This window comes from Muscardinus avellanarius, assembly GCF_963383645.1.
Source record: "Muscardinus avellanarius genome assembly, chromosome: 18".
Classification (NCBI taxonomy): domain Eukaryota; kingdom Metazoa; phylum Chordata; class Mammalia; order Rodentia; family Gliridae; genus Muscardinus; species Muscardinus avellanarius.
The window spans coordinates 7,535,768-7,561,280 of NC_137804.1; the positions used below are offsets into that span (position 1 = coordinate 7,535,768).

The following is a 25,513-nucleotide window of genomic DNA, read 5'->3' on the forward strand; positions in this document are numbered from 1 at the left end:
GCGTAGAGGAGGGGACAGGGAACACAGGTGACATTCGCCATGACCAAGGTGTTCGGGAACACACGGTGGCAGGCGCGTCCAGCCGAAGGGAACGAGATGTCCTCTGCTATCTTGGGGTTCCCAGTAAAAAGCCAGATCCCTCCAGATGTGAGTCCGCAGTGTGCTTACTTCAGGACTTCGTGCAGGGGAGGAGGCCGTTGAGCCTGGCCTCCACCCTGCGGGCCGGGACCTCCGCGCAGGGCGAGGTGGTCTGGGGCCTGCTTTCTCCAGGGGTCTTCCTCTGCTTTCTAGTCCTCCGCAGGTGCAGGCGGAGGGGGCCCTGGGAGCAGCTGCGGCGGGCGAGCGCTGACCGCGTCCCCTCAGGCCACGGGGGCCGCGCTTCCCGCCTTAGCCCTGCGCATGATGAGCGTCCCCAGGGCCCCCAGGGGGATGCACATGGTGGAGGCGGCCACCAGCAGCCCGATGACGGCCAGCGCGTATGCGGGGTAGTCCTTGGTCACCAGCTGGCCCTGGAGGGGGGACAGCGTGAGCGGAAGGTACCTTCCCTGGCCCCTGGCAGAGAGCACCACCAGGCCCAGCTGGCCTCATGCCCTCCTCCCTGGGCACGCACGAGCGTGCCCACTGCAGCCATGCACCCTCAGCCCAGACTAGAACTTCCTGGGTGGTAGAACTTCCATCCTGAGGAGGGCGCAGCCCGGGCAGCCGCTGCGGGGCAGTGGGAAGGGCTCTGGCGGCTCTGGAGGGGACACCCTGCCTCGGCCCTGTGGCCTTGCTGTCCAGCACTGGGCGTTTGTAAAACACCCTGGGCGGGGTTTCCACGTGTGACCAATGACCCACACCACGCAGTGGCCCCTCGGTGTCAGGACCAGAAGCCGGGTCTGGAGGGGCCGGGACCAGGGACAGCGGGCGTGCTGAGCTCTGGGCAGCCATAGCCCCGCCCCACAGAGGCGTGGTACCTGGCTGGCGTCCCAGGCTTGGTACTGCAGGGTTCCCGTGAGGATGTAGTCACTCAGGTAGAAGATGAGGAGTCCGACGATGAGCAGCGGGCTCACGCAGGCCCACATGGCCTTCCAGTACCAGTTGAGGCCGCGGCCCGTCATGGCCTTGAGCTCGCTCTCAAATCTGCGTGGGCCGAGGGGAGGAAGAGCTTAAGGCCGGCCGCTGGGTTCTGGGCCCCTCCAGTCCCCTCTTGGGGAGGGCGGGGAGGGGTCGGGAGAGGGGCTGAGGAGTCACAAGCGCCCTCCACCAGGAGACCCCTGGGGCTGGCCTCCCGGTGCACTGCAGGCTGGCTCTGCCCCCACGCCCCACCAGCAACCCCCAGAGTGGTCGCTTTGTGCCTGCCGCTCTCAGCCGGCCCCGGGGGAGTGGGTGCCCAGCAGCTGCCCAGGGCTCCCGCCACCTCCCGGCCACATGCAGCCTCTGCCTGAACTTAGCGCCAGCACAGCAGTGTTCGTTTAGCCAGGATTGGACAGGCCGATCGTATGCTACTGCAGTACCCACAGGATTAAGTCCTTCAGCACTAGGAAAGCGGCATTCCACAGGGCGGAGCCCGCGGGCCACAGCCTCCCTGCGGGCCACAGCCTCCCTGGGCAGCCTCCCTGCGAGCGGCAGCCTCGCCTGGGCAGCTTCCCTGGGCAGCCTCCCTGGGCAGCCTCCCCGCGGGCCGGCAGCCTCCCTGGGCAGCCTCCCCGCGGGCCGGCAGCCTCCCTGGGCAGCCTCCCTGCGGGCCGGCAGCCTCCCTGGGCAGCCTCCCTGCGGGCCACAGCCTCCCTGGGCAGCCTCCCTGCGGGCCACCGCCTCCCTGGGCAGCCTCCCTGCGAGCTACAGCCTCCCTGGGCAGCCTCCCTGCGGGCCACAGCGTGCTGCAGAGCCCACGGCGCTGACCCCCTGGACGCACACGTGGCACAGGCAGAGGCCTGGGGCGCCCTCTCCTCGCATCCCACCCACTCTGGGCAGAGAACGAGGAGCAGGTTCCGGGGGAGGCAGGACAGCGCCGCCTGAGGGCCACTGGGTGGGGCCGCGCCCCCACCAGCGCAGGACCTCTCCTACCCTCTACAGAGTCCTCGAAACCCCAGGCTCCTCCTCCCAGCGACCTCCAGGGGGCCTGAGGCTCCCTCCTCTCCCCGGCCTCCTCCCTCTGCTTTGAGCCGCCTTTTTATTAGGCATTAAACCAAGGAGCATCCTACCTCTGAGCCCCACTCCCAGCCCCGTTTGTGTTTTGAAGCAGGTCTTGCTAGGTACATAAGAGCCTCACTACTTGCTGAGGCTGGCCTCAACCTGTGAGCCTCCTGTCTCAGCCTCCCAAGTACAGGGATTATAGACGTGTGCCACCACCCTGGCCTGCACACCTCTTAGGGGACCAGTCTCCTTTTCCCTAGACTGGCTTTTCCTGGGTGGCCAAGTTAGCCCATGATACAGGGGACTTACCTGGTCGTATTACTGAAAAGGCCCCTGTCCCAGGAAATCCAGAATGCTGGGGAAACTGGGAGAATTGGCCACCCTAATGCTAGAATCCTCAACGTGTTAGTGCGGGAGGGCGGTGGCCAAGGGGGTTTCAGGAGCGCTGAAGCTGGAGGTCACAGCCCGCCAAGACTCGCAGGCACCTCCAGGGCTCCGGAGCCCTCCAGGAAACAGCCACCTGACTTCCCCTTCCGTCCCCAAACTAGTCGACCGGGGAAGTCCTTCCACATGCAGGATCCCTGGCCCTCTGGGGACAGTAGGGAACTTTCTTGCGGCACCACCAGCCTGCGGGAGGGCGAATCTGGTCTTCCTCACCAGCCCAGAAAGGGCCGGGGCGGAGGGACTTCCACGGTCCATCCACACGTCGAGGCAGCTGTGTCCCCAGAACATGGCGGCTTCCTGGCCCGCTTCGGCAGGGCTGGGTGGCCGAGTCCTGAGGTCTGGCCGGCCACCTGCCCCTGGCTGCTGCTCTAAGGGCCACCGGGGAGGAGCCAGCTGCCGGAGCCCCTGTTCTCAGTGTGTTCCCAAGCTACCTGAGAACCTGCTAACTATTCCTACATATTGGGTGGTCGAACCTCGGGGCACTCCGCCACTGAGCTACACCCCCAGCCTTTACCCTTTTGAGATAGGGCCTTGCTAAATTCCTGAGGCAGGCCTCAAACCTGCAATCCTCCTGTCCCAGCCTCCCAGGTGTTGGATTACAGGCACGCACTACCGTGCTGGGCTGAGAATTCTTCCTATTAGTATTAGTAGTAGTATCATTATTTTGTGGAACTGGAGAATTGAATCCAGAGGACCTCTACCACTGAGCTACACCCCCAGCCCTTGTTCTCTTTTTGAGACAGGGTCTCCCTGAGTTGCCCAGGCTGGCCTCAAATTTGCAAACCTCCAGCCTCCATCTCAAGTAGCAGGGATTGCAAGCCTGTGCCACCACACCCAGTCGCCTCCTTAACCAGCACCTCTGGTGCGGGAGGCGCAGCTCCCACTGCGCTCACAGCCCGGGTTGACAGCTGCTCCAGGGCAGCGGTTCTGGCCCCAGCCGCACATGCAAGCGCCCGACCACCTTCTGAACTTGCCAGGTTTTCTCAGGCCTAAGTTCAGCTGGACTCTGGTCAAGGCCCTTGAGAAACAGACACGGTTGGGGCATCTCCTGTGAAAGGCACATCTCGCTGCCCGCCGAGCTGTGAGCGTCCTGCGGGGCCAACAGGGCAACTTCCTATCCTACCAGGCAGAGATGCAGGAGAGAGAGCAGCCGCTTGTTCAAGCAGCCAGAGCCAGACGGAAAAGGAGCAAGGTCTGCGCGAGGTGGCCTGCCCAGACACGGCTGCTCACCTCCTCAGCCCGTAAACGTAGCACACAGCGACGATCTCCACCAGGACAATGAGCAGCAGGGACAGCGTGGCCGCATAGTCGTTGAAGATGTCAAACCAGTAGTTGCCCGCCTCCATGGTGAACAGCATGCCGATGGCACAGTTGGCCAGGCACACCAGCCCTGCGGAGGAGAGCTGCTCACCCGCGGCCGTGCGACCTGCCGGCTCCCACCCACATGGCGAGGAGCCGCCCCGCCGCCCTGCTGCCCTGCTGGGGGACACAGAGCAGAGAGAAGGCTCCTTTGGGAACCTCGCCTCAGCGGATGTCAGGGGTGCCGCTCACCCCACCTGCCCCAGAGCTCAGGGAGAGGCTGGAATGTGGGTGGGCCCTTCCGGCTCCTAGAGGCCTCAGACCACCCGGAGTGGTCGGGATGGGGAGAAGGTAAGGTTCACGCAGTTCCGACTGCCTGCAAAGCATTGGCCTGCCCCTCCAAGGCAAGGCTCAGATGTCAAGCAACTTGCCCGCAGCACACAGCACCAGAGTCAGGATTGGATGCAGCCACCACAGCCTCAGAACCTGGGTTTGTTTGGCCTCAGCCTCCTTCAGCGGCCCCCTGACGCTGCTGGCCGCTGGGCCCCATTGCCTCCTGGGGGGACAGGCCGGGAGAAGGGGCCCACGCAGGCCTGGGGCTATGCGCACTACAACGCTGGCTGGGAGGCTGGGTTGCTGGAGGACCCAACCATGGGGCTTGGGGGAGCGGCAGGAGGGTGCGCAGGGAGCGGGGGAGCGCTGTCCGGCAGAGCCGGGCAGCGGGTCCCACAGCCACATGTGAGCGTAGGTACCAGGCGGGAGCCACTTCAGGACAGCGCAGGACTAGCACCGTAGAAGTCAGAACTGGGGTGACCATGGGGTGCTTGCTGCCCGGGAAGAAGTCAGGGAGCCCTGTGGGTGCGGGAAAGGGCCCGGCCTGGGTGGCGTGTGCTTAGGTGGAGCTCGGCACCACTGGGCCGCGCCCGCTCCCCTCCCAGGAGGCCGGGAGGATGGCGCGGGGTGAATCGCAAGGCCGAGGCCACGTTGCGAGCACCCAGGCAGATGGAGCCCGGCCGGCCCTGGCTCCTGCTGACCTGAGATGGCCTCCTTGGGCAGGCGCCTGGAGACGACCTTGCTGTCGGTGAGCGGCGTGAGGATGGCCGCCGTGTTGCCCAGCATGCTCCCCATGCCCAGCATGAGCAGCATGAGGAAGTACAGCACAGACCACAGCTGCGACACCTCCATGTTCTTGATGGCCTCTGTGTAGACGATGAAGGCCAGGCCCGTGCCCTGCACAGCCTGCGCGTGGAGAGAGAGTGGGTGCGCGCCCAGGGACGAGTCTCCTGAACACACGCGCTCCTAAGCAAGCTGGGATCTGAGCTAGCAGGGAGCCGTGCTCGGAGCCGCAGCTTGTGTGTGCACACGGGCCCAGGTGCCGACTCCTGCTTCCAGGCGGACCTGAGGTCCCAGCAAGGGGCAGCGCCTGGGAGGTGCGGCACGCTCTGGGTCCTCGGGAGAATCAAAAGCAAACCCCGTGTAGGGCGGGAGCTCCCATCTCCACCCACAGCTGACCCAGGGACTAAGCCACAAGCTCACAATCAGGGATTCACAAACCCGCTGGAGGACAAGGGACACGTGTGTGTATGTGTATGTGTGTGCACGCGTGTGTGCTGGGCATGGAACCCAGGGGCATTCTGCCTCTAAGCTACACCTGCAGTCCTATTTTATATTTTATTTTGAAACAGGGTCTTCATAGGCAGCTGTGAGTCTCACTAAATTGCTGAGGCTGGTCTCGAACTTGCATTCCTCCTGTCTCAGCCTCCCAAGTACTGGGATTATAGGCATGTGCTGCCATGCCCAACTGGACACAGCCTTCTGGACCTGTTTGTCTAGGCCACTGCCTGATTCTAGGGTCGAGCCCATTAATGCCTGTACAACTGATGGGTTATAATTTTAACAATTATAAACAAAGCAAAAAAAGATGAGAAAATAAAAGACACAGGAGGCCTGTATTCGAGGAGGAGGATTAGCACGGGTGTAACTGAAGTTCTAAAAGAGAAAGGAAGCAGAGGCAGAGACAGTGATGATGGGGATGGTAGGAGGGCTGGGCGTGGCGCCCACACCTGTGAGCCCAGTTCTTGGGAGGCCGTGACAGGAGGGGCGCAGGATCACAGCCAGCCTCGGCTACTTGGCGAGGCCCTCAGCCACTTAGACCCTGACTTAAAATAAAAGTAAATAGGGCTGGGGTGTAGAAAGAAAATATCTGCTGACCTGGACCCTTCTGCCCTGGGGATAAATATCTTCTAAAAAAGTGGGGGCCAGCCGGGCGTGGTGGCGCACGCTTGTCATCCCCGCGCTTGGGAGGCAGAGACAGGAGGATCGCACAGGTTCGAAGCCAGCCGCGCCCGCTGGCTTAGGAGACCCTGTTTCCAAATAAAAATGTAAAAATAGGTCTGGGAGTGTAGCCCGGAGGTGGAAGGGCTTCCAGGAACCCCAGTACCACCAAAAAAAAAAAAAATGGGGGCCAGCCGGGCGAGGTGCACACCTGTAAAGCCCGATACTTGGGAGGCCGTGACGGGAGGATAGCAGGTTCACAGCCAGCCTCAGCAACTGAGTGAGACCCTGTTTTTAAAATAAAATAGGGCTGTGAGGGGTAGAATGCTTCTGGGTTCAATTTCCAGTATGACACGCACAAAAAATCGGAGGGCCAAATATGGAAATTTATATAAGCAAAACCTAACAAAAATTTCCATTCTTGAAACCTGCCCTAAAGGAAGGTATTTTAAGGAGATCTCCTCCAAGACAGAAGGAATGGTGAACCAAATAAAACATCAGGCATGCAGGCAAGTACAAACACTGTGTGTAGGGCCCAATCTACGGGTATGCTTGTGCGTACATGCATGCACACACACGTGTGTACGTGGGATGGAACCCCTGCGTCCCCGGCCCCGTACCGTGTCTAGCTCCGACTCCAAGCTGCAGTTGCTGATGTGTGGGAGCACCTCGCTGTATTTGCTCGGGTAGGTGGACGCTAGGTAGTCCTTCACCTGGGCCAGGTTGCTGGCTGTCAAAAAGCCATCTTCAAGGTCAAAAGAATTGGTCAGCAGCAGAATCACCCTGCAGAGCAGACCACAGCTTGACCCCACTGACCAGGAAGGCCGCGCTCCGGGCGCTGCCCTCCCGCCAGCCTCTGCCATCCTGGTCAGCTCAGGAAAGGAACCTGTGCACCGGGGCCCTTTTAAAGGACAGGGTGGCCGGGTGTGGTGGCGCACGCTTGTAATCCCCGCGCTTGGGAGGCGGAGACAGGAGGATCGTGCAGGTTCGAAGCCAGCCGCGCTGGCGTAAGAGACCCTGTTTCAGAAATATAAAATAGGTTTGGGAGTGTAGCCCGGAGGTAGAAGGGCTTCCAGGAACCCCAGTACCACAAAAAAAAAATAAAAAAATAAAGGACAGGGTGGTCTTGAGCGGCCTTGAAGAAGCTTGAGGTGTGAACGGCGATGCCACCCAGAACCAAGCCAGCAGGAAGGCTGTTCTACACCGGGGCTGCTGTCTGCCGGGGCTGCCTGCGCCGGCGGGCCTGCGGCACAGGGACTGCAACCTGCTGTCGCTAGCATGGCTGGTGACGGGCACGCCTGCCTCGTGCCACTGAGCAGCCGACCAAAAGCCACTTAGATCTGGGCACAGTGCGCATACCTATAATCCCAGTACCTGGGAGGCCGAGACAGGAGCATCATGGTTTGAGGCTGGCCTCAGCAACCAAGTGAGACTCTGTTTCAAAATAAAAATTAAAACAGGGCTGGGGGTGTAGCTCAGAGGTAGAATGCCCTGGGTTCAACCTCTAGTACCACACAAAAAAAGTCAATTTAGAATTGCTCCAATTTAAACTGATACTGCCGTGCAGGTTGAATTATTTCAGTGTAAATTAACTTAGATGAACTCAAGCTTCAGGGTGGACGCAGCTGCTCCAGCTGTGGGTCCCCGCGTTGGACACCTCACCTAACTGGTGGAGTTCCTGTTTTCCTGGGTCTAGGGCTACAGATGGGAAAGTCTGCTACCTCATGGCTTGGCCAGAAAGGTCTTGGTTGCTTTAATTTTTAAAATATTTTTCATTAAAAATATATTTTCTTGGTACTGGGGATTGAACCCAGGAGCATTCTACCTCTGAGCTGCCCCCAGCCCTTTTTATTTTTTGTCTTGAAACAGGGTCTTGCTAGGTTGCTAAGAGTCTTGCTAAATTGCCAAGGCTGGTCTCAAACCTGCCATCCTCCTGTCTCAGCCTCCCAAGTACTGCAATTACAGCCCATCACCATACACAGCTTACATTTTTAAACTTTTTTTTTTTCAGTACTGGGGATGGAACCCAGGAGCATTCTACCTCTGAGTGACACCCCCAGCCTAATATTTTTTTCAGTACTGGGATTGGAACCCAGGGACATTCTACTTCTGAGCTACACTCCCAGCCCTAATTTTTATTCCTTATTTTGAAACAGGGTCTCACTGGGTTGCACTGGGATCCTGCTGCCTCAGCCTCCCAAATTCTGGGATTACAAGCATGCACCACTATGCCGGGCTAAATGTCTTAACTTTTAAGTTGACTTTCATTTCACTATTTTGGGGATGGGGTCTCGTCTGACCTCCTGGGCTCAAGCGACCCTCCCGCCTGCCCAGTGCAGGGAGCACAGGTGGGTGCCACCACGCCGGCGGGCGCTGGTGACTCGAGGGCCGCCCCCGCGTGGCCGGCCTTGACTCGCCCAGGCCCGTGGGCTCCTGGTGCTGTGGTTGCAGACCCCATGGGGCCGGTCGAGGCCTCCCGCACCGGCGCCCCGCCGGCCTGCGCGGCCTCCTCCAGCGCAGAGGCCCGGGCTTACTTGCTTAGGCAGTTTTCGTAGTTGAAGGTGGCCTTGAAGCCGTAGATGGAGAAGGTCACGACGCTGGCAAAGATGGAGGTGCAGCTGTTGATGAGGGACACGATGATGGCGTGCTTTTGGCAGTCGTTGGAGGGCTCGTTGTAGCTGGCGAAGGCAATCAGGCTGCCGAAGCCCAGGCCCAGCGAGAAGAAGATCTGCGTGGCCGCGTTGATCCAGGTCTTGGGGTTGGCCAGCTGGTCCATCTGAAAGGCCCCGGCCGCCAGACTCAGCCTTGCAGCACAGGGCCGGGCGGGAAGCCTCCGGCATAGAGCCCGGCCAGCCCGCCCCGCGGATCCACGGACACCCGGCATCCCACGCCTCTGGCACAGAGCCCGGCCAACCCGCCCCGCGGATCCACGGACACCCGGCATCCCACGCCCTCTCCTTGCGGCGCCTCGCTGGCTGTCCAGGAGAGATAACAGGAGGTGCAGAGGTGCCGCGTGTTCTGGACACTCAGGGGTGCAGGCGGCCTGGCTTGGCTGTGGCGCCAGGTCTAGACCGCACCCAACACTGGCTCCCGGGGCGTTCGGAACAAGGGCCACTTTTGGGGATGGTAAAGTCAATTCATTTCCAACCACTAGATCTGCTGCGTGAGGAACCTGCCCTGCTCCGAAGGCCCCTCACTCCATGGGCACGGGCTCTGGGGTGAGAGCGAGGCGGGGCCCACGGCGAGCCGAGCCGGCTGGGGGAGGCCCTGTGGAGGCGTGTGAGAGGGTAAGGGCGGTGCGGGAACAGTGCCCACGGTGCCAGCTCTGGGCAGCAGCCGTGTGGGCTTCTGGTGAGAGGAAGGGAGGCTGGGGCGGCAGCCAGCTGAGGGCAGGGAGGTCGGAGGGGCCCTCCTGGGAAAAGGGCTGGGCAGCCTCTGCCCTCCCCGGCCGCCCAGGGCAGCCAGCTTCCGGCGTCGGTACCTTGGGAGTGAACATGTACACCAAGCCGTTGGTAGCTCCGTGGAGCGTGAGGCCCCTGATCAGGTAGATGATGAGCACGCAGTAGGGCAGCAGCGCAGTGAAGTACACCACCTAGGGGCGCCAGAGGGCACAGTCAGCGCCTGCGCCCTCCCCTCCAGCTGCTAACAGCTGGAAGTGGGGTTGACTTTCGCGCTGGACAGGTCGGTGTGGCCAGTGGAGGTGTCTTTCCAGGACCACCAGGCGATCTGAGTGGAAGACAGGCGACAGGCACTGGGTCTGGCCCCCAGCAGCCACACTGCAGACAGGACTGGAGGCAGCCCACGGACACACGCAGGCACTCTCAGAGTGCGAGGTGCGAGGCCGTCATGCGGCCAGAGGGAGCGGCAGCCAGCAGCGTGTGTGCGCAGGCGCGCGTTCAGTTTCCAAGCCTCGTCTGCCTCAGAGCTTCCTAGTGGGCTACGCAAAGCCAGAAACCCAATCATTTATAAGGTCTACGTTAGCCAGGGGTGGTGGCGCACGCCTGTGATCCCGGTACTTGGGAGTCTGAGACAGGAGGAGCACAGGTTTGAGGCCAGCCTCAGCAATTTAGTGAGACCCTTGTTTCCTAACAAAAAATAAAAAGGGCTGGGGGTATAGCTCAGAGGTCGAATGCCCCTGGGTTCCATCCCCAGTACTACACACACACACACACACACACACACACACACACACACACACCTTCGAGGGCACGCCTGCCCACCCGGGGCTGGGATTCTTTCTGCAGATCACTCCCTTGGTGTCCCAGAGCCTTGTATGTAAAGCAGAGAAGCATCTGGAAGGTTGTTTTGCGCCCGGGCTCCCCTGCAGTTTGCATCGTCCCGGGAGACGCACTTGTCCATGGACCCGAGTCCGTCAGCGCCCCTCTTCTGAGGTGGCCCATGAACGGCCAGGACCCCAGCGTGGTGCTGTCACCCCGCCCAGGGGCAGCAGGCGGAATGGGGTGTGTCCCTGACCGCGGCCCTTGAGTGATGAGGGTGCACCATGCCAGGTGGCCACTGTGATCTGCAGGGCTCCGGGGACACAGGGAGGACCCGCCCTATCATCCTTGACACGGGCCTCTGGGGGGCACGGTGGGCCCTGCGGTCCCTCCTCCTGCAGGGAGCCAGTGTCCCGGGGAGACTGGAGTCCCCGTGGCTCATTCCCATCAGTCAGCGGGACTGTGGGCACCACTAACCTGGGAGAAACCACTCTGTCCACCCGGCAAGCCCCGCAGGGGAGGGGACGAGGCCGGGAGGAGGGCATGGTTTTGAACAGGACCTATGCCCAGGCTGCTGGGCACTTCTGAGGATGGGCCGGGGCAGAGGAGACAGGCGGGGATGTCCGTGTCATCAAGACCCCAGGTGGCCTCGTTACACACAAGTAGAGTGACCCGGACCAGCAGGGTGCGGTGGCACACCCCTGGAGCCCCAGCATGTGGGAGGCGGAGACAGGAGGATCGTGGGTTCCAGGACAGCCGCAGCGAAGAGTGGGATTCTCAGCAACTGAGTGAGACTCTGTTGCAAAATAAAAATAAAATAGGGCTGGGAGTGTAGTTCAGAGGTAGAAAGCCCCTGGGTTCAAATCCCCAGTGCCACAAAAACAAAAGTGACCAGCCAGGGACGGCCTCATGAAGTCTCCGGTCTACAGCTATGCCCGTGGGTGTCGCGGACGCCCTCCAGCTCCACGGTGGGACGGGTGGTGGCCCCTGGGTCTGAGCTACCCGGGAAGGCGCTGGGCCCACCGGTCCCATGGGTGCTTCACGCTGAGCAGACACCAACACCCAACTTGGGACCAAGGTGAAATGTCCATGGGGCTGAGCTTGGGGTGTCCATGCTGTGCCTGGATACTACAGGACCACTTGGGACTTGCTGCCTGGAGAACACAGAGGGGCTGGAGGGCAGCTAAGGTTCTGCTCTCACCACCCGGCTGGGACTGGGGTGACTGGCTCACCAGAGCAGAGGCCCTGGGGGTGGCCACCAGACTCACGTGGGACAGAAACCAGCAGGCAGAGGGCAGACAGGAAGGGACAGGAAAGGACAACTCAAGAGCCCAGAGCTCAAGTGCTTGGCCTTTGCTCCCAAACCAATTCCGTTCAGGCCTGACTCTCCCAAATTCCTGGGCAGTCTGCAGCTCCTTAGGTTAACTGGAAGAAGCTAGAATTGCCCTGTGCACTGGTTACGGGACAGGTACGATGTTTTGAGAAAACGATAATTTAGGACACTCTCCAGCTCATCTGTCAATTAGATAATGAAGACCCCAACTAGCCTGAGGGCCCGAAGGTCACCAGACCACCAGGACCTGCCTCGGGACTCCTGGACTGAGCTCGTCCACCCTGAGGCCGACCAGACCTCCAGGACCACCATAAACTGCTCCAGGACTTCTGGACGCTCACACACCTCCTCCAGGTCCCCCCTCATGGAAGGCCCCCTAAGAAGAGAGCCCTGCGCTCCCCAAGAAGCCTTCCTCAGCCTGAGGTGGCAGACATCCCCTCTTAAATGTCTATTTCTTCCCTTCCCCCAAATAACCCTCTGTCCACGTCTGACTGGTGTGTGCTAAAATTCTTCCCTACCACATTAGCCGAGACCCTGGTGATCCTGAGTCCCTGAGCTGAGGACTCACCCAACAAAGCCACGGTGTGTGCGTCCATCCGGGGTGAAGCTGGGCTCCGCCCGGCCCGGCCCTCCCCAGCGCACCCTCTGCGGTCACTTCACCCCTGTGAGCGGCAGGGGCCGCCCGGCCACGTGGATCCACGCGGTGGCCATGTAGGAGGCGGGCCGCCAGGGTCTGAGACAGCCACGCACGTGCTCAGAGCACGCGTGTCAGCCTGTGGGCGCACAGCTGGGGCTGCAGCTGGACAGAGGCTGGTGAAGAGCAGCCCCCAGAGCTCCCCGAGCCGCGGAGACACAGGGTCCCGCTGCACGCTGGAACCGCCTATAGGTCGCCCGTGCTCGGGCCACTCTGCAGAGCACTGGTACCTGGCACCAGGTGTATCAACTTCTCTGGGTAATGCCAGGGCTGGGTGTGCCAGGCACACGCAAACCCACAATGCATAGTGGTCCCATGAGGACAGCTGGTGCAGAGGTGCTTTTTTTCTTTCCTGTGGTACTGGACATGGAACCCAGGGGCATTCGACCTCCGAGCTACACCCCGGCCCTATTTTTTGTTCTTTATTTTGAAACAGGATCTCACTAAGTTGTGGAGGCCTTACTAAGTAGCGGGGCTGTCCGCGAACCACGATCCTCCTGTCTCGGCCTCCCAGATGCTGGGATGACACGCATGCGCCCCCACCCAGCTGATGCTCGCTTTTTAAGGGGCCCGCATTGGGATTCAGGGCTCTAACTTCGCCTCTGGCCATCTCTACCAGCCCCTAGCGGGCGGTTGGTGCCAGCTGTGTGTGCACCCTCTGCCCCGGCAGCTCGCCCGCCCGCGTTGCGCCCTCCGTGCCCGGGCCCACCTTGCCGGTGGAGGCGGTGCCCCGCAGGATGCACAGGTACACCATGAGCCAGGCCAGGATGAGGCACAGCGCCGGCTCCCACTGCACCGCCCCGCTCTCCTGGATGGACGGCGAGATGTTGAGCGTCTTCCGGTACCAGAAGTACTGCGTGGACGAGGCCCGCTCACACTCCTCGTCGTAGCCGGAGCGGTTCCCGTTCAGTGGGCACTCGGACCAGGGCAGGGGGTCCTTTGGGATCAAGCAAAGGTCACACGGGGAGGTGAGAGCGCCCCGAGGCTGGCAGAAGGCTCAGGAGGACAGTGGTCCCTGAAGGTGGGGGCCAGCCAGGGCCAGGCAGCACACCGGAAGGTGGGCGCAGTGCATGTCCCTGAGGTCCAGATGCAAAGGCTGGGAGCCCGGGACACTGGGGGGCGCCGTGGCCTTTAAGAGGTGGGCTTTAGTGTGAGCTCAGCAGGTCACTGTGCCCTCAATAGGGTGTGGGGCCTGCTTTCGCTTTCTTTCTCTCTCTCTCTCTCTCTCTCTCTCTCTCTCTCTCTCTCTCTCTCTCTGTGGTACTGGAGATGGAATCCAGGGGCATTCTGCCTCCAAGTGACACCTCCGGCCCTGTTATTTTAGTCTTTATTTTGAAACTGGGTCTCACTGAGTTGCAGAGGGCCTCACTAAGTAGCTGAGGCTGACTGCGAACCGCGATCCTCCTGTCTCAGCCTCCCGAATGCTGGAGTTACAAGCATGTGCCACCATACCTGGCTTTTTTCTTTCTTTCTCTCTCTCTCACATAATTTTTTTATTGGAGCCAGGTGTGATGGCCCAGGCCTGTAATCCCAGTATTTGGGAGGCTAAGATAGGAAGACCACAGATTCAAAGCCTGCCTCAGCAGTTCGGCGAGACCCTGCCTGCGGTCCACGGCCACCCTGCCTTGCTGCTGGGCCTCGGAAGCAGAGGGACAGTGCCGGCCTGGTCCTCCCGTCTCCTTCCTCTTTCTGTAGGGCACAGGTGGTCGCTGGAAGGTGAGGGGGCGGAACAGGGGGCTCCAGAAACTGAGCATGAGTTTGGGGGACCCCGGCTGAGACACAAAGGCCAGCGCTCGATGTGGACTGGCCCCTCTCTCCAGCCCCGTCCACATTCCCTGCAGCGAGAGTCCTCCGGGGATGGTCAAAGGTGCCTCCTAGGCCTGTTTTGGAGGGTAGCCCCGATGTGCCAAGGGGGGCTATGGTGCTCTGGGAGAGTGTAGGGCCTGCAGGGAAGAGGGGGCTCGGCCTGAGGCTAGAGGTCGGAAGGACGCGAGGACCCGGGGGGACGGCCACGGCAGACTTGCCGGGTCCCCAGTCGCCCCCATCGATCCTCGCCGCGAATTATCTTCCGCGCTAAGAGAGGGTTCTGCATCCTCGGGGGTCACATGCTCCAGAGAGAACCCAGGGACGGCTGCGGACCTGCTCCCCAGGGCCGCGCGTGCGCGATGAGCAGGGCCCTGGGCTCGGGCTGGGTCCCCAAGGCTGGCGCCCTCCCCGGGGGGCGGCCGCTCACCTGGAAGGAGTGGAAGAGGTACCAGAAGCCCCAGGCGTTGATGACGTTGTAGTACATAGACAGGAAGAAGGAGACCACCACGCTGGCCACGCCTGCGGGAGCAGAGGCCGCCTGAGGCCCGGGAAGCCCCTGCGGTCGCTTCTGGGGGGGGGAAACCGGCCTTGGCCGGGCTTGTGTGGGCCCTGAGCTGACCGGCCTGCCTCTGCCCCCGTGAAGCTTCTCGCCCTGACCTCTCATCTTTGGGGACACGAGGCTGATGGCGTATTTTTTTGTGATCTAACTGCTAGTGCTGTGCTAAGTACTTCCTGTGCCTTTGGTCTTCGCCACAGCCTTATCCCCATTCCATGGAGGCGGCGGCGGCACCCGGCTTGCCCAAGACCACGCAGCTGGCGAGGGGCAGCGTGGACTGAGCTCAGCCCTTGCGTGAGAGGCTCCGTGTCACTGCCGCGCCACCTGCGTGCCTGGGTGCGGGGCCGTGGTGGCCTGGACCGTGGGTCCGGGAGAGCCGGGGACGGCTGTGTACAGGCAGAGCCGGGTGCATCGGTTCCGGGCGGTGAAGAGGGCCGTGGGAAGCAGCGCCCAGCTGCACACGTGAACCTCGCTCTGCGCCCCAGTGTCCGGTGGTGTGCAAGCGTTCACAAGCTCCAGCACGCACACCCTGCGGCTGCACCGAGCGTAGTAGCTGCTCAGCTAATGGGGGGTGGCCGCCGCCGGGGCCCAGTTGCAGTCCCCTCTCTTCACAGATTTCCACTGAGGCCAGAGGTGGCCGAGGCATCAGCTCCTGGGCCGGGCTTGCCCGCGGGTCCCACCCAGCCCTGTGCGGCCCTGGGGGTGAAGGGGGCTCCGGGCGGGAAGGGCTGGAGGGGCCACGTACCCACGCCACTCAGGTAGGGGCTGATGGTCCTCCAGGCGCCGATGCTGCCCTGCCGCATGCGCTGCCCCACGGCCAGCTCCAGGTACAGAAGTGGCATGCCCTCCACCACGAGCATGATGACGTAGGGGATGAGAAAGCTGCCTGCGGGCAGAGCCACAGAGCCACGGTCGGCTGGCAGCCACGCCCCTGCCAGAGCCACGCGCCCACGCCCTCCGCGCCCCGCCACCTGCCCTTTGCCCGCCCGCCCGCCGCACCTGTGCGAATGCCCGCCCCGCCCCGCCTCCCACCAGCCGCCTCCTACCGTCCATTCATCTATTCTTTATTCTTTTTCCTTTTTTTTTTTTTTTTTGAGGGTCTGAGGATGGAATCCAGGGGCATTCTACCTCCGAGCTACACCCCGAGCCCTCTTTTTTATTCTTTATTTTGAAACAGAGCACCTTTGTGTATTGCTGCTTAAACAGGCCCCTGGCTCTAAGTTCCATTTCAGTGAAAAGAACTGTGATTTGTGGGGTCTTCAAACCCACGAACGCGGCCACCACAGACCGTGCTTTGGTGACGCGGGCGTGGGAGGGAGAGTGGGACTGCGGCCCCACTGCCAGACCCCGGCGAGGAGGCAGGCGGCCATACCTCCCCACTCAGGAGCCCCTGCCCCCCCCCAGCCCTGGCTCCTCAGCTCCTCGGCAGAGGCCCCAGAAAAGTCCAGGCTTCCACCAGAGGAAACCCGGCGCTACCGGTGCGGGGATTAAGGCTGGCGGGCATTGGGGTAGATGAGGAAATCTGTGCTCTTACGTAAACACCCAATAGTTTTAAACTGCTTCCCGGTGCCCCCCCCTCCTGGGCCCCTTGGGATCGGGGCGTCCTTAGGCGGCTGCTGAGCACCCCTCTCACTCAGTAGTGGACTCGGCTCACCCTAAACCGGCCTGGGGCACCAGTCCGGCCCTCTGGCTGGTTATTCCTGGGGCCACAGACCCCTGAAGTGGAAGGGCCGGGACAGGGACACGCAGAGGCTGGAGCCACATCGCCGAGGGCCGGGACGGCAGGTGGTGCCAGGGGACAGCGGTGTCCGCACCTCCTGGTGCCCGCTGCGAGCCTGCCCAGGCTGAGCCCTTCCCGCCTTGCAAAGTCGTGTTCTGGCACCGCGACAGGTTCCTCCAGGTGCCTGCAGATGGCTTGTCCCAAGGCCCGAGCCCCACACAGCCCTGGTCAGGTGGAAACCCGCGGCTCCGTGCCACAGTGGGCCCAGGGGACGGGGGCCCTCCCGTGATTCTGACCTCTCCCCCACCCTTTAGCAGGCCTCTGTGGGGAGTGCGCTCTGCCACCGTGTCAACAGATGACGCTAAACGAGGGACAGCTCTGTGCGGAGCAGTGAGCCGCAGCCACAGCTCACGCTTTATGCAAGGAATAGGGACACGGCCAGCTGTGACGGCGCACACCTCGACGGCGCGCACCTCGACGGTGCACGCCTCCCAGTGTGCGGGGCCGAGGCAGGGCCACGGGTCCTTAGAGCCTCGGCCACTTACAGCCCCGGCCACTTACAGCCCCAGCCACTTAGCCAGACTTTGTTTCCAAACAAAAAGGCCTTGGGGTACAGCCTGGCGGCAGAGGTTTATAGTCCCCAGTACCACCAAAAGGAAGAAAGAAAATGGATCGGACTTCTCTGTCCAACAAGACGGGGAAGGTCCTGGTGACTCCGGAAGGGAGTTTAGACAGCTCAGCAAAGCCCTGTGTGTGAGGAAACACTGACAGGCTGGTGCGACAGACACTCAGAGACAGACAGACAAACAACTACAGGCCAAGAGAAGATATTTGCAGAACGCATATGTGATCAAACTTTGGTTTGAGTATACATAACAGATTCCCAAAACTCAATAAGAGGCCGGGCGTGGTGGCGCACACTTGTAGTCCCAGCACTTGGGAGGCTGAGACAGGAGGATTGCACAGGTTCGAAGCCAGCCTCAGCTACTTAGTGAGGCTCTCAGCAACTTAGTGAGACCTTGTTTCCTAATAAAGTATAAAATAGGGCTGGGAGGTAGAAAGCCTCTGGGTTCCATCTCCAGTACCACACACACACAAAAACCAAAAAACTCCATAAGAAAACAAAGGATGTTTCCAAAGGCACAAAGATGTTGAACAGATATCTCACTGGGGAGCAGATGAAGTGGTCCATTTATTCTGTATCCCAGAAAGTCTGAGCCTGGTCATTTACAAAGAGCGAAGATAACAAAGACTGTAAAACTCACGGGCTCACCAAGCAGCACACTGCTGGGGGCCTCTTGCTTTACTTCTTGTCTTATTCTGCAGGACTGGGGATCGAACCCACGGCCTCACACATGTGAGTCAAGCTCTCTGCCACTGAGCTACACCTCAGTCCTTTTTATTTAGTTAGTTTTTGTAGTACTGGGTATTGAACCCAGGGGCACTCTACCTCTAAGCTATACTCACAGCCCCCCCCTTTTTTTTAATTCTTCATCTTGAAACAGGGACTCACTAAGTTGTGGACGGCCTCACCAAGTAGCTGAGGCTGGCCACGAACCTCTGATCCTCCTATTCCAGCCTCCCAGCTCCTGGGAATACAGGTGTGCGCCATCACCCTCGGCTTTTTTTTTTTTTTTTTTTTTTTTTTTTTTTTTTTTTTTTTGCGGTACCAGGAATGGAGCCCAGGGGCATTCTACCTCGGAGCTACACCCCCAGCCCTGTTTTTTATTCTTTATTTTGAAAAATGGTCGCACTGAGTTGCAAAGGGTCTCACTACATAGCTGAGGCTGGCTGCAAACCCCAATCTTCCTGTCTCAGCCTCCCAACACTGGAATTACAAGCATGTGCCACCTCGCCCGGCTCACTCCCGGCTTTTATTTTTATTTTAAGACAGGGTCTCGCTAAGTTGCTGGGCTGGCGGGGAACCTGCGATGGCTCAGCCTCCGCCTTGCTGGATGACAGAGGTGCGCCAGCGCACCCACCCCACTGGCCAGGGCTGCTTGGTGCCGCCTGGGGTGTCAGGCAGGAGGACGAGAATGAGCAGCGCTATCAGCCCTGCCCCGCTACAACGACACGCGTCCCTGAGGACAGAGTCCGAGGGCCTTATCACCTTCTAAAGGTCCCACCGCCCACCACTGCCACGCGTGGATTCAGCTCCCAGCACTGAGTCCCAGCAGTGTGTACACGTGGCGGACAGGCAGGCTGGCCAGATCCACTCCCGCCCGCTCCCTGCAACCTGTCCTGACTTTCTTAGTCTGTCATGACCACGGCGCTTTGGAGGCTCCCGGCTGTTATTTTGTGGAGTCTCTCATCTGGGGTTTCAGCAGAAAAACCCGCGTGGCCTGTGTCCGTGTCGGAGGCTCCAGCCGTCATCTGCCCCCTGCTGGCTGCAGCTCCCTCTGCTGAAGCCGTGTCCCCACGGAAATACTAAGCACCACGCAGGAGACACAGGAGTCCATGAACCATCGCGTCTCTAGTTTTAGCCCAGGAGTTTGCCACAGTGTGACCCTGCCCGAGTCAATGGCCGCCGTGCTGGTCGCACTGGGCCCTGTCTCCTTGCACCTTTGCTTGCAAGTCCTGCTGTTTCCCGGGGGCTCGTCAGGCGGACAGGTGGCGGACGCAGGCAGAGCCCTGTGGTCACGACCACCCCCGTGTGCCCTCCCGTGCTGACCGGTGAGCCCTTGGCCAGCTGGTCCTGGCTGCTCCGCCTCCAGGGTCTCCACGCGGTTTTCAGAACCGAGCGCTCCACCCCTGAGCACTGGGCGGACAGCTGGGCGGGGCGCGGCTGAGCCCAGGAGGGCTTCAGGTCTCCCTGGCTGCGGTGACAGCGGCCTCCAGGAGCGGCTCCTCACCCACAGCCGAGCTGGGCCCCTCTGGCTCCTGCCCCACCCACACTGCGCATCCAGCTCCCAAGGGCAGACATGGGCTTCAGGCTCGCCGCTGAGCGCTCTCTCCTAACAGCAGGCCTGGCACGCAGGAAGGGCTCAGGGAGCGTTTGTGGAGTGACTGCCTGGCCGTACATGGTTTTACAGTAGGGATTCCCTGGCTGGGCAGGTCAGGAGGCTCTGGTGGGATGAAAGTTCTGTAAAGGTTATCAGGGGAAGTCTGTAAGGTTCGCTGTGGTGCTAAAACCGAGCTTAAAATAGTTTCACATAAACTACTTTAGCCTCTGACCTCATTTGTGCCAGTGTTAGATAAGAGGGAACTGTGCAGAGGAGCCGCCAGAGAAGACCTTTGCACCCAAGATAAGACACTTTGAAATGGAGGCTGTGGGGAGCAGAGCCTCCCTGGCGCAGGGCCCAGGAGGGACGGAGGGGAGTGGAGGGGACTCTGCGCTGCAGGACAGCACCCGGCAGTGGTAGAGAACAAGTAAGGAAAGACTGAACACAGATGGAAACCCGGGGCGCTGATCGTTAGGCCAGGGGAGGCCGGGCGTGGGAGGCCCAGCACGAGGCAGGAGCAGAGACGCGAGTCCCGAGAGCAGAGGTGAGGCCGGCCAGGCACCTGCTCCACCTCTGGGACCCTCAGGGCACTGCAGGACGCACGAGTCCCACGGCTGTGCAGACGCCGGCTCCCAGGCTGCCAAAGCTCAAGAGGACGCACGCCACACACAGACGTCAGCCTGTGGGCTGGGGGACATGAGCCCATGCGGGGTCCTGGACATTTACATCATATTTCAGGCATCCAGGATGCTAAGAACTAATCAAAATAAAGCGGCCTGCAGAGCTGGAGTCCTGGAGACAGTAGAAAAGTACCATAGGTTTTTTAGAAGAGAAAATGTGGCATCCCCCTCCTGGGTCTACAAAAGAAAGCTTCGCAGGCATGCTCAGAGAGAGCCGCCTGTGCACTTAGAGCTGCAGCGTTGCACAAAGGAAAGAACTGCTGGATACGGCACGCACCTGTGATCCCGTACTTGGGAGGCTGAGACGGGAGGATCCAGGGCTTGAGCCTAGCCTCGGCAGCTTAATGAGACCCTGTTTCAAAATAAAAATAAAGCCACGTGTAGAGGTGCACACCTGTAGTCCCAGGGAAGAGGTAGGATAAAAGAAATAAATTTTAGGGCAAAAGAAGATGCATTGGGAAGGGAAGGAAGATATGGCTTTAAAATCTGAAATCTTCAGTTTAACAGAGCTTGGTTGTTCTTAAAAAGCCAGGCCCATACATTTATTTATTTATTTATTTATTTATTTATTTATTCGTTTGTTTGTTTTTTGGTACTGGGGATGGAGCCCAGGGGCATTCTACCTCTGAGCTACACGCCCAGCCCCATTTCTTTCTTTTTTTTTTTATTCTTTAATTTGCAATGGTCTTGCTGAGTTGCAGAGAGCCTCACTAGGTAGTAGCTGAGGCTGTCTGCGAACCTTGATCCTCCTGTCTCAGCCTCCCCAGTGGGAGTGCTGGGATTACAAGCGTGGGCCATGCTTTTAAATGATATGGGCCTGCTCAGGAAATTCCTGAGGTGATTAAACCTGGGCCTGCACCTTTATCAAAGTGCTGATCCATCAATTGCCTCCAGGAATATCCTCACAAAAGTCACAGTTTTTGTTAAAATAGCCCAACACCCTAACAGTCCTGGGCCAAAAGGAATTCCCACCTTTGTGAACCTGGAAGCTTCAAAGAGAAGAAGCCGCCAGCCACCCTCCCCTTGCAGCCTTGGCCAGCCGTGCCGGGTACCCTATAAAGAGGGATTGTACAAGATCCCGCTGTTCTCGAACCTGTATCTTTACTTGAATTAAAACCTCTGCCTTTATCTCTAACCGGCACAGTTAAATTCTTTTTGAAATCAAAGCCAAGCACTCACAGAAGCTGTTGTGTTTCCCATGACACTAGAACCTGGGAGGCCAAGGCAGGAAAATTGCAGGTTTGAGGCCAGCCTCAGCAAGTTAGCAAGATCCTGTTTCAAAATTAAAAATAAAAAGTAGCTCAGAGGTAGAATGCCACTGGGTTCAATCCCCAGTATAAACAAAACAAAACAAAAGTGAATCCAGCCTTTGAGGTCCCCCTGGTATTGTTCAAACATCAGAGGATTTCTTTGTCTGTGTGTGTTTTAGTTACTGGGGATTGAGCCTAGGGACATTTTATTATTTTATCTTTTATTTGGAAAAAGAGCCTCACTAAATTGCATTGCGGAGTCTCACTAAGTAGCTGAGGCTGGCTGTGAACCTATGATCCGCCTCCTCACACCTGGCTATCCCCAATCCTTTTTATTATTTATTTATTTATTTATTTATTTATTTATTTATTTATTTGCAGTACTGGGGATGGAACCCAGGGGCATTCTATCTCCGAGCGACACCTCCAACCCTATTTTCTATTCTTTATTTTGCAACAGGGTCTCACTGAGTTGCAGAGGGCCTCACTGGCTGTCCATGAACTGCGATCCTCCTGTCTCAGCCTCCCAAGTACCAAGATCAGAGGCGTGTGCCACCACGCCTGGCTCGTACAGAGAAAATTCAAGAGGACGACATCCATCCGTCTTTCCTTCTGTGGCAGACTGCTCCCCACCCCGTTCCTCCGGCGCACACGTCCGTGTGGGGCAGCGTGTGCGTGTGTGTCCTCATGGGCCGGCGTGTGGCGTCCCGGTCCGGCTCCTTCCCACCGGGTCACCGCCTCAGACTTTGGCGCGGTCGCCGGACCTGCTGACTTCCTTCTCAAGGAGGATTTTGTGCCGCTCTCCCGTGCCTGCTCTCCCTGGCCAGAGCCGCGGAGGCCTGGCACGGAGCTAATCTCCAGAATTAACATTCCCGGTGCGCCGGCCGGCCTAAGCCGCGCTGTGGGAGGGGTCTGGCTCTGGCTCCTAAGCAAGCCCTTTGTTCCTGGGGGTGCTGGAGCTCCGTGTGTGAAAAGGGGGACGGATGCCCTCCGAGTCTCCCGAGTTGGCTGCTTCCCCCTCACCGCGGTAAAGGACGGGCCGAAGCGGCCTGGGTTTGGGGCAAAGTAAACCTCGCATTAATAAGTGACTTTGCCCGCCCTCCAAGGGCAGCTTCCCACGGCTGGCACCCGGAGGGCACTCAGCGGGCACCCGGCGAGCCCCCAGTGCTTCCTGGCCTCGCCCCGCTGCTCACCGGCCCCGGAGGAGGGTGGTGAGGAGCAGAGCAGCCAGGCCGGGGCGGGCAGAGGACGGTCCTGGAGAGGCGGGGCAGGGAGGTGGAGCTCAGGACAGCTGCTCAGGAGGGCGGGCTGCAGAGGCCCTGGAGAGGGCCGCCTCCTCCCCGCTAATGCCCGGAGTCGCAGCCCAGTCCACCCGCGACGGCGGGGCCACCCGGCCCACCTGGGCCCCCGGTACCCAGAACGAGGGGACCGTGCACCTGTGCTACCCAGCACGCTGTGACAACCTCCTCTGCCCAAGCCCCCCAAGTCAGCTGCTAAGTGTGGGGCGCCTGGTTGAAAAGGAATCGGACTGGAGGAAAAGCGCTGTGCTGTTTGTTTTGTTTTTTAACTAGAGATGGAGCCCAGGGACATTCTACCTCTGAGATATACCTCCAGCCCTATTTAATTTTATTTTGAAACAGGGTCTCCCCATTTGCTGAGGCTGACTAAAACCTGCAATCCTCCTGACTCAGCCTCCCAAGTAATGAGATTACAGGGCTGCACAACCCAGGCCCGGCGGGCACCGTGCTTTCCTGAAGGTGTTTCTGAGCTAATGGGGGGGGGCAGCATGTAGGTCTCGGTCTTACATGAGTTAAAGTTTGTAAATACTGAAGCCGGGCGTGGTGGCACATGCCTGGAATCACAGCACTTGGGAGGCTGAGACAGGAGGATCACAGGTTCAAGTCCAGCCTCAGCAACTTAGATTCTCAGCAGCCTAACAAGACCCTGTTTCAAAACAAAAAATAGGCCGGGCGTGGTGGCGCACGCTTGTCATCCCCGCGCTTGGGAGGCAGAGACAGGAGGATCGTGCAGGTTCGAAGCCAGCTGCACGTGCTGGCTTACGAGACCCTGTTTCCAAAAAAATGTTAAAAAAGGTCTGGGAGTGTAGCCCGGAGGTAGAAGGGCTTCCAGGAACCCCAGTACCACCAAACCAAACAAAACAAAACAAAAAATAATAAAATAGGGCTTGGGGGGCAGTGTGGAGGTAGAATGCTCCGTGGTTCTATCCTCAGTACCACACATGCACACACATACACACACATATACACACACATGCACACACACACACACATGCATGCACACACACATACACACACAGTTTGTAAAAAAAAAGTTTTTTGTATGGTACTAAGATTAAATTGAAGGTCTGGCCTCAAACCTGCAATCCTTCTATCTCAGCCTCCCAAGTACTAGGATTACAGGCATGAACCACCACACCTGGCAAAAAAATAAATAAATAAAATAAATACTTTTGTGTGTGTGCGGAGTGTGGGGGATTGAACCCAGGGGCATTCTACCTCTGAGCTACACCCCAGGCCATTTTATTTTTTTTAATTGGGAAACAGGGTCCCACTAAGTTGCTGAGAGCCTCACTCAGTAGCTGAGGCTGGCTTCGAACCTGTGCATTCTTCTGTTTCAGCCTCCCAAGCACTGGGATTACAAGTGTGCGCCACCGCGCCCGGCTTTATTCACTGTCTTTTATGGGTGAAAAAACCAAAGTGATTATAGAACACACACAGAAAGAGGGGGAGAAGCGTGGAGGTGGGCCACCCCACCGAGAGGAGCCCTGTTACGAGCTGGACACGTTTCTTCATCCTCCTTTCCCTGGACTATTTTAACATAATTGCGGACACTTTTATGTCATTAGCTATGAGGTCGGATCCGCCTCCCTGCCTCCACTTACTATATGATATGAAAACACAGATAAACGTTTGTGGACGCGCCATTGGCCAAGAGCCCGGCGGCTCCGGCTCGGGTTACTGACCAAGGCTCCTGGGTCGAGGGCTTGGGCCGCTCCCCGTGTTTGCATCTTATTAAAAGATGGTCATCTCGCTTCCATTTTCTACCTTCTGCCAGAAACATGATTATTTCTTTTAGACAGAATTCTTGGAAACCAAGCAACTGAGGAAAACCTTTTCTTTTTTCCCCTCTTCAGTCCCGGGGATGAAACCCAGGGGTGTTCTACCTGTAAGCAGCCGAGGCTGTTCTCAAACCACGGTCCTCTGGACTCAGCCTCCCGAATGCTGGGATCACAAGCGTGCACCCAACGCCTGGCCCGGCGAGGAGAGCCTTCAAACGCGCTCTCTGGCCGCACAGGTGCAGCCTCCCAGTCCCTCGCTCAGGCTCGCTGTGGCTCCCGCCCACCGGCCCCCAGCCGCTAATCCTTCTGTACAAATGTAAGGAAACAGCTGGACATCCTTCACCGCCAGCCTCCACCTGCTGCTGGGTCTTAAGTTTCTGATCTAGGAGCCGAGCCCGGTTTCTGTTGACCCAGCGGGTTCCATTCTCACTCCGGACCTGGGCTGCGCTCCCGACCACCCAGCTCCATAGAGGTCCCTGCGCCTCGGCTGGGCGGGATGCTGCACCCGGCATGGCGCCCCGCATCGCCCGCGCCTGCACTCACCCCCGCCGTAGAGCTGGCACAGGTAGGGGAAGCGCCACACGTTGCCCAGGCCCACGGCGTAGGAGATGCAGGCAAACACGAACTGCCGCGGGCGGCCCCACTGCGGCCGCGCCTTCTCCATGCCGCGCTCCCGCCGCACCGCTGGCCCGCCAGCACAAGTGGCCGCTGAGCTCCCCGGGGCGCCACGGTGCCGCCCGCGGACACGCCTGCGACCCGCCCTCCCGGCTGGACTTTGGCGGCGGACGCTGGGGCTGCGCACTGTGGCGGTTCAGTGACTTTTGACCCACAGCGGAGCCGGTTCGTGGGTCAGACCTGGTCCATTTCCAAGACCCAGATGGAGCGGCCCCGCCGCGTCCCCCGGCCCAGTCCCCTCGGTGCCCGTCCACACCTACAGGAGGGTCTGAGACCACCACCGCCCAGCAGCGCAGGGCTGGGGCTTCTGAGTCGTCAGGCCGGGCCGGGCGCAGCCCTGCGAGGTGGCTGGGCAGGTGCTCAGGAGCTGGGTGGGCCGGCCGCACAGGATGGGCCGGGTCGTGGGGGGCCGTTCACTCCCAGGCC

General features: G+C 59.6%; 1 protein-coding gene across 1 annotated transcript; it reads right to left on the bottom strand.

Annotated features, from left to right (window-relative positions):
- Positions 1-359: 359 nt before the first annotated feature.
- SLC6A20 (solute carrier family 6 member 20) lies at positions 360-25,076 on the bottom strand (the record flags this gene model as incomplete). The annotated part of the gene is made up of 11 exons (XM_080714918.1): positions 360-509; positions 957-1,122; positions 3,793-3,952; positions 4,896-5,100; positions 6,756-6,918; positions 8,670-8,911; positions 9,617-9,727; positions 13,089-13,316; positions 14,613-14,704; positions 15,487-15,623; positions 24,952-25,076. 11 exons carry the CDS (start codon positions 25,074-25,076, stop codon positions 360-362), a joined length of 1,779 nt encoding a protein of 592 aa, XP_080571044.1.
- Between the last annotated feature and the right edge of the window lie 437 nt (positions 25,077-25,513).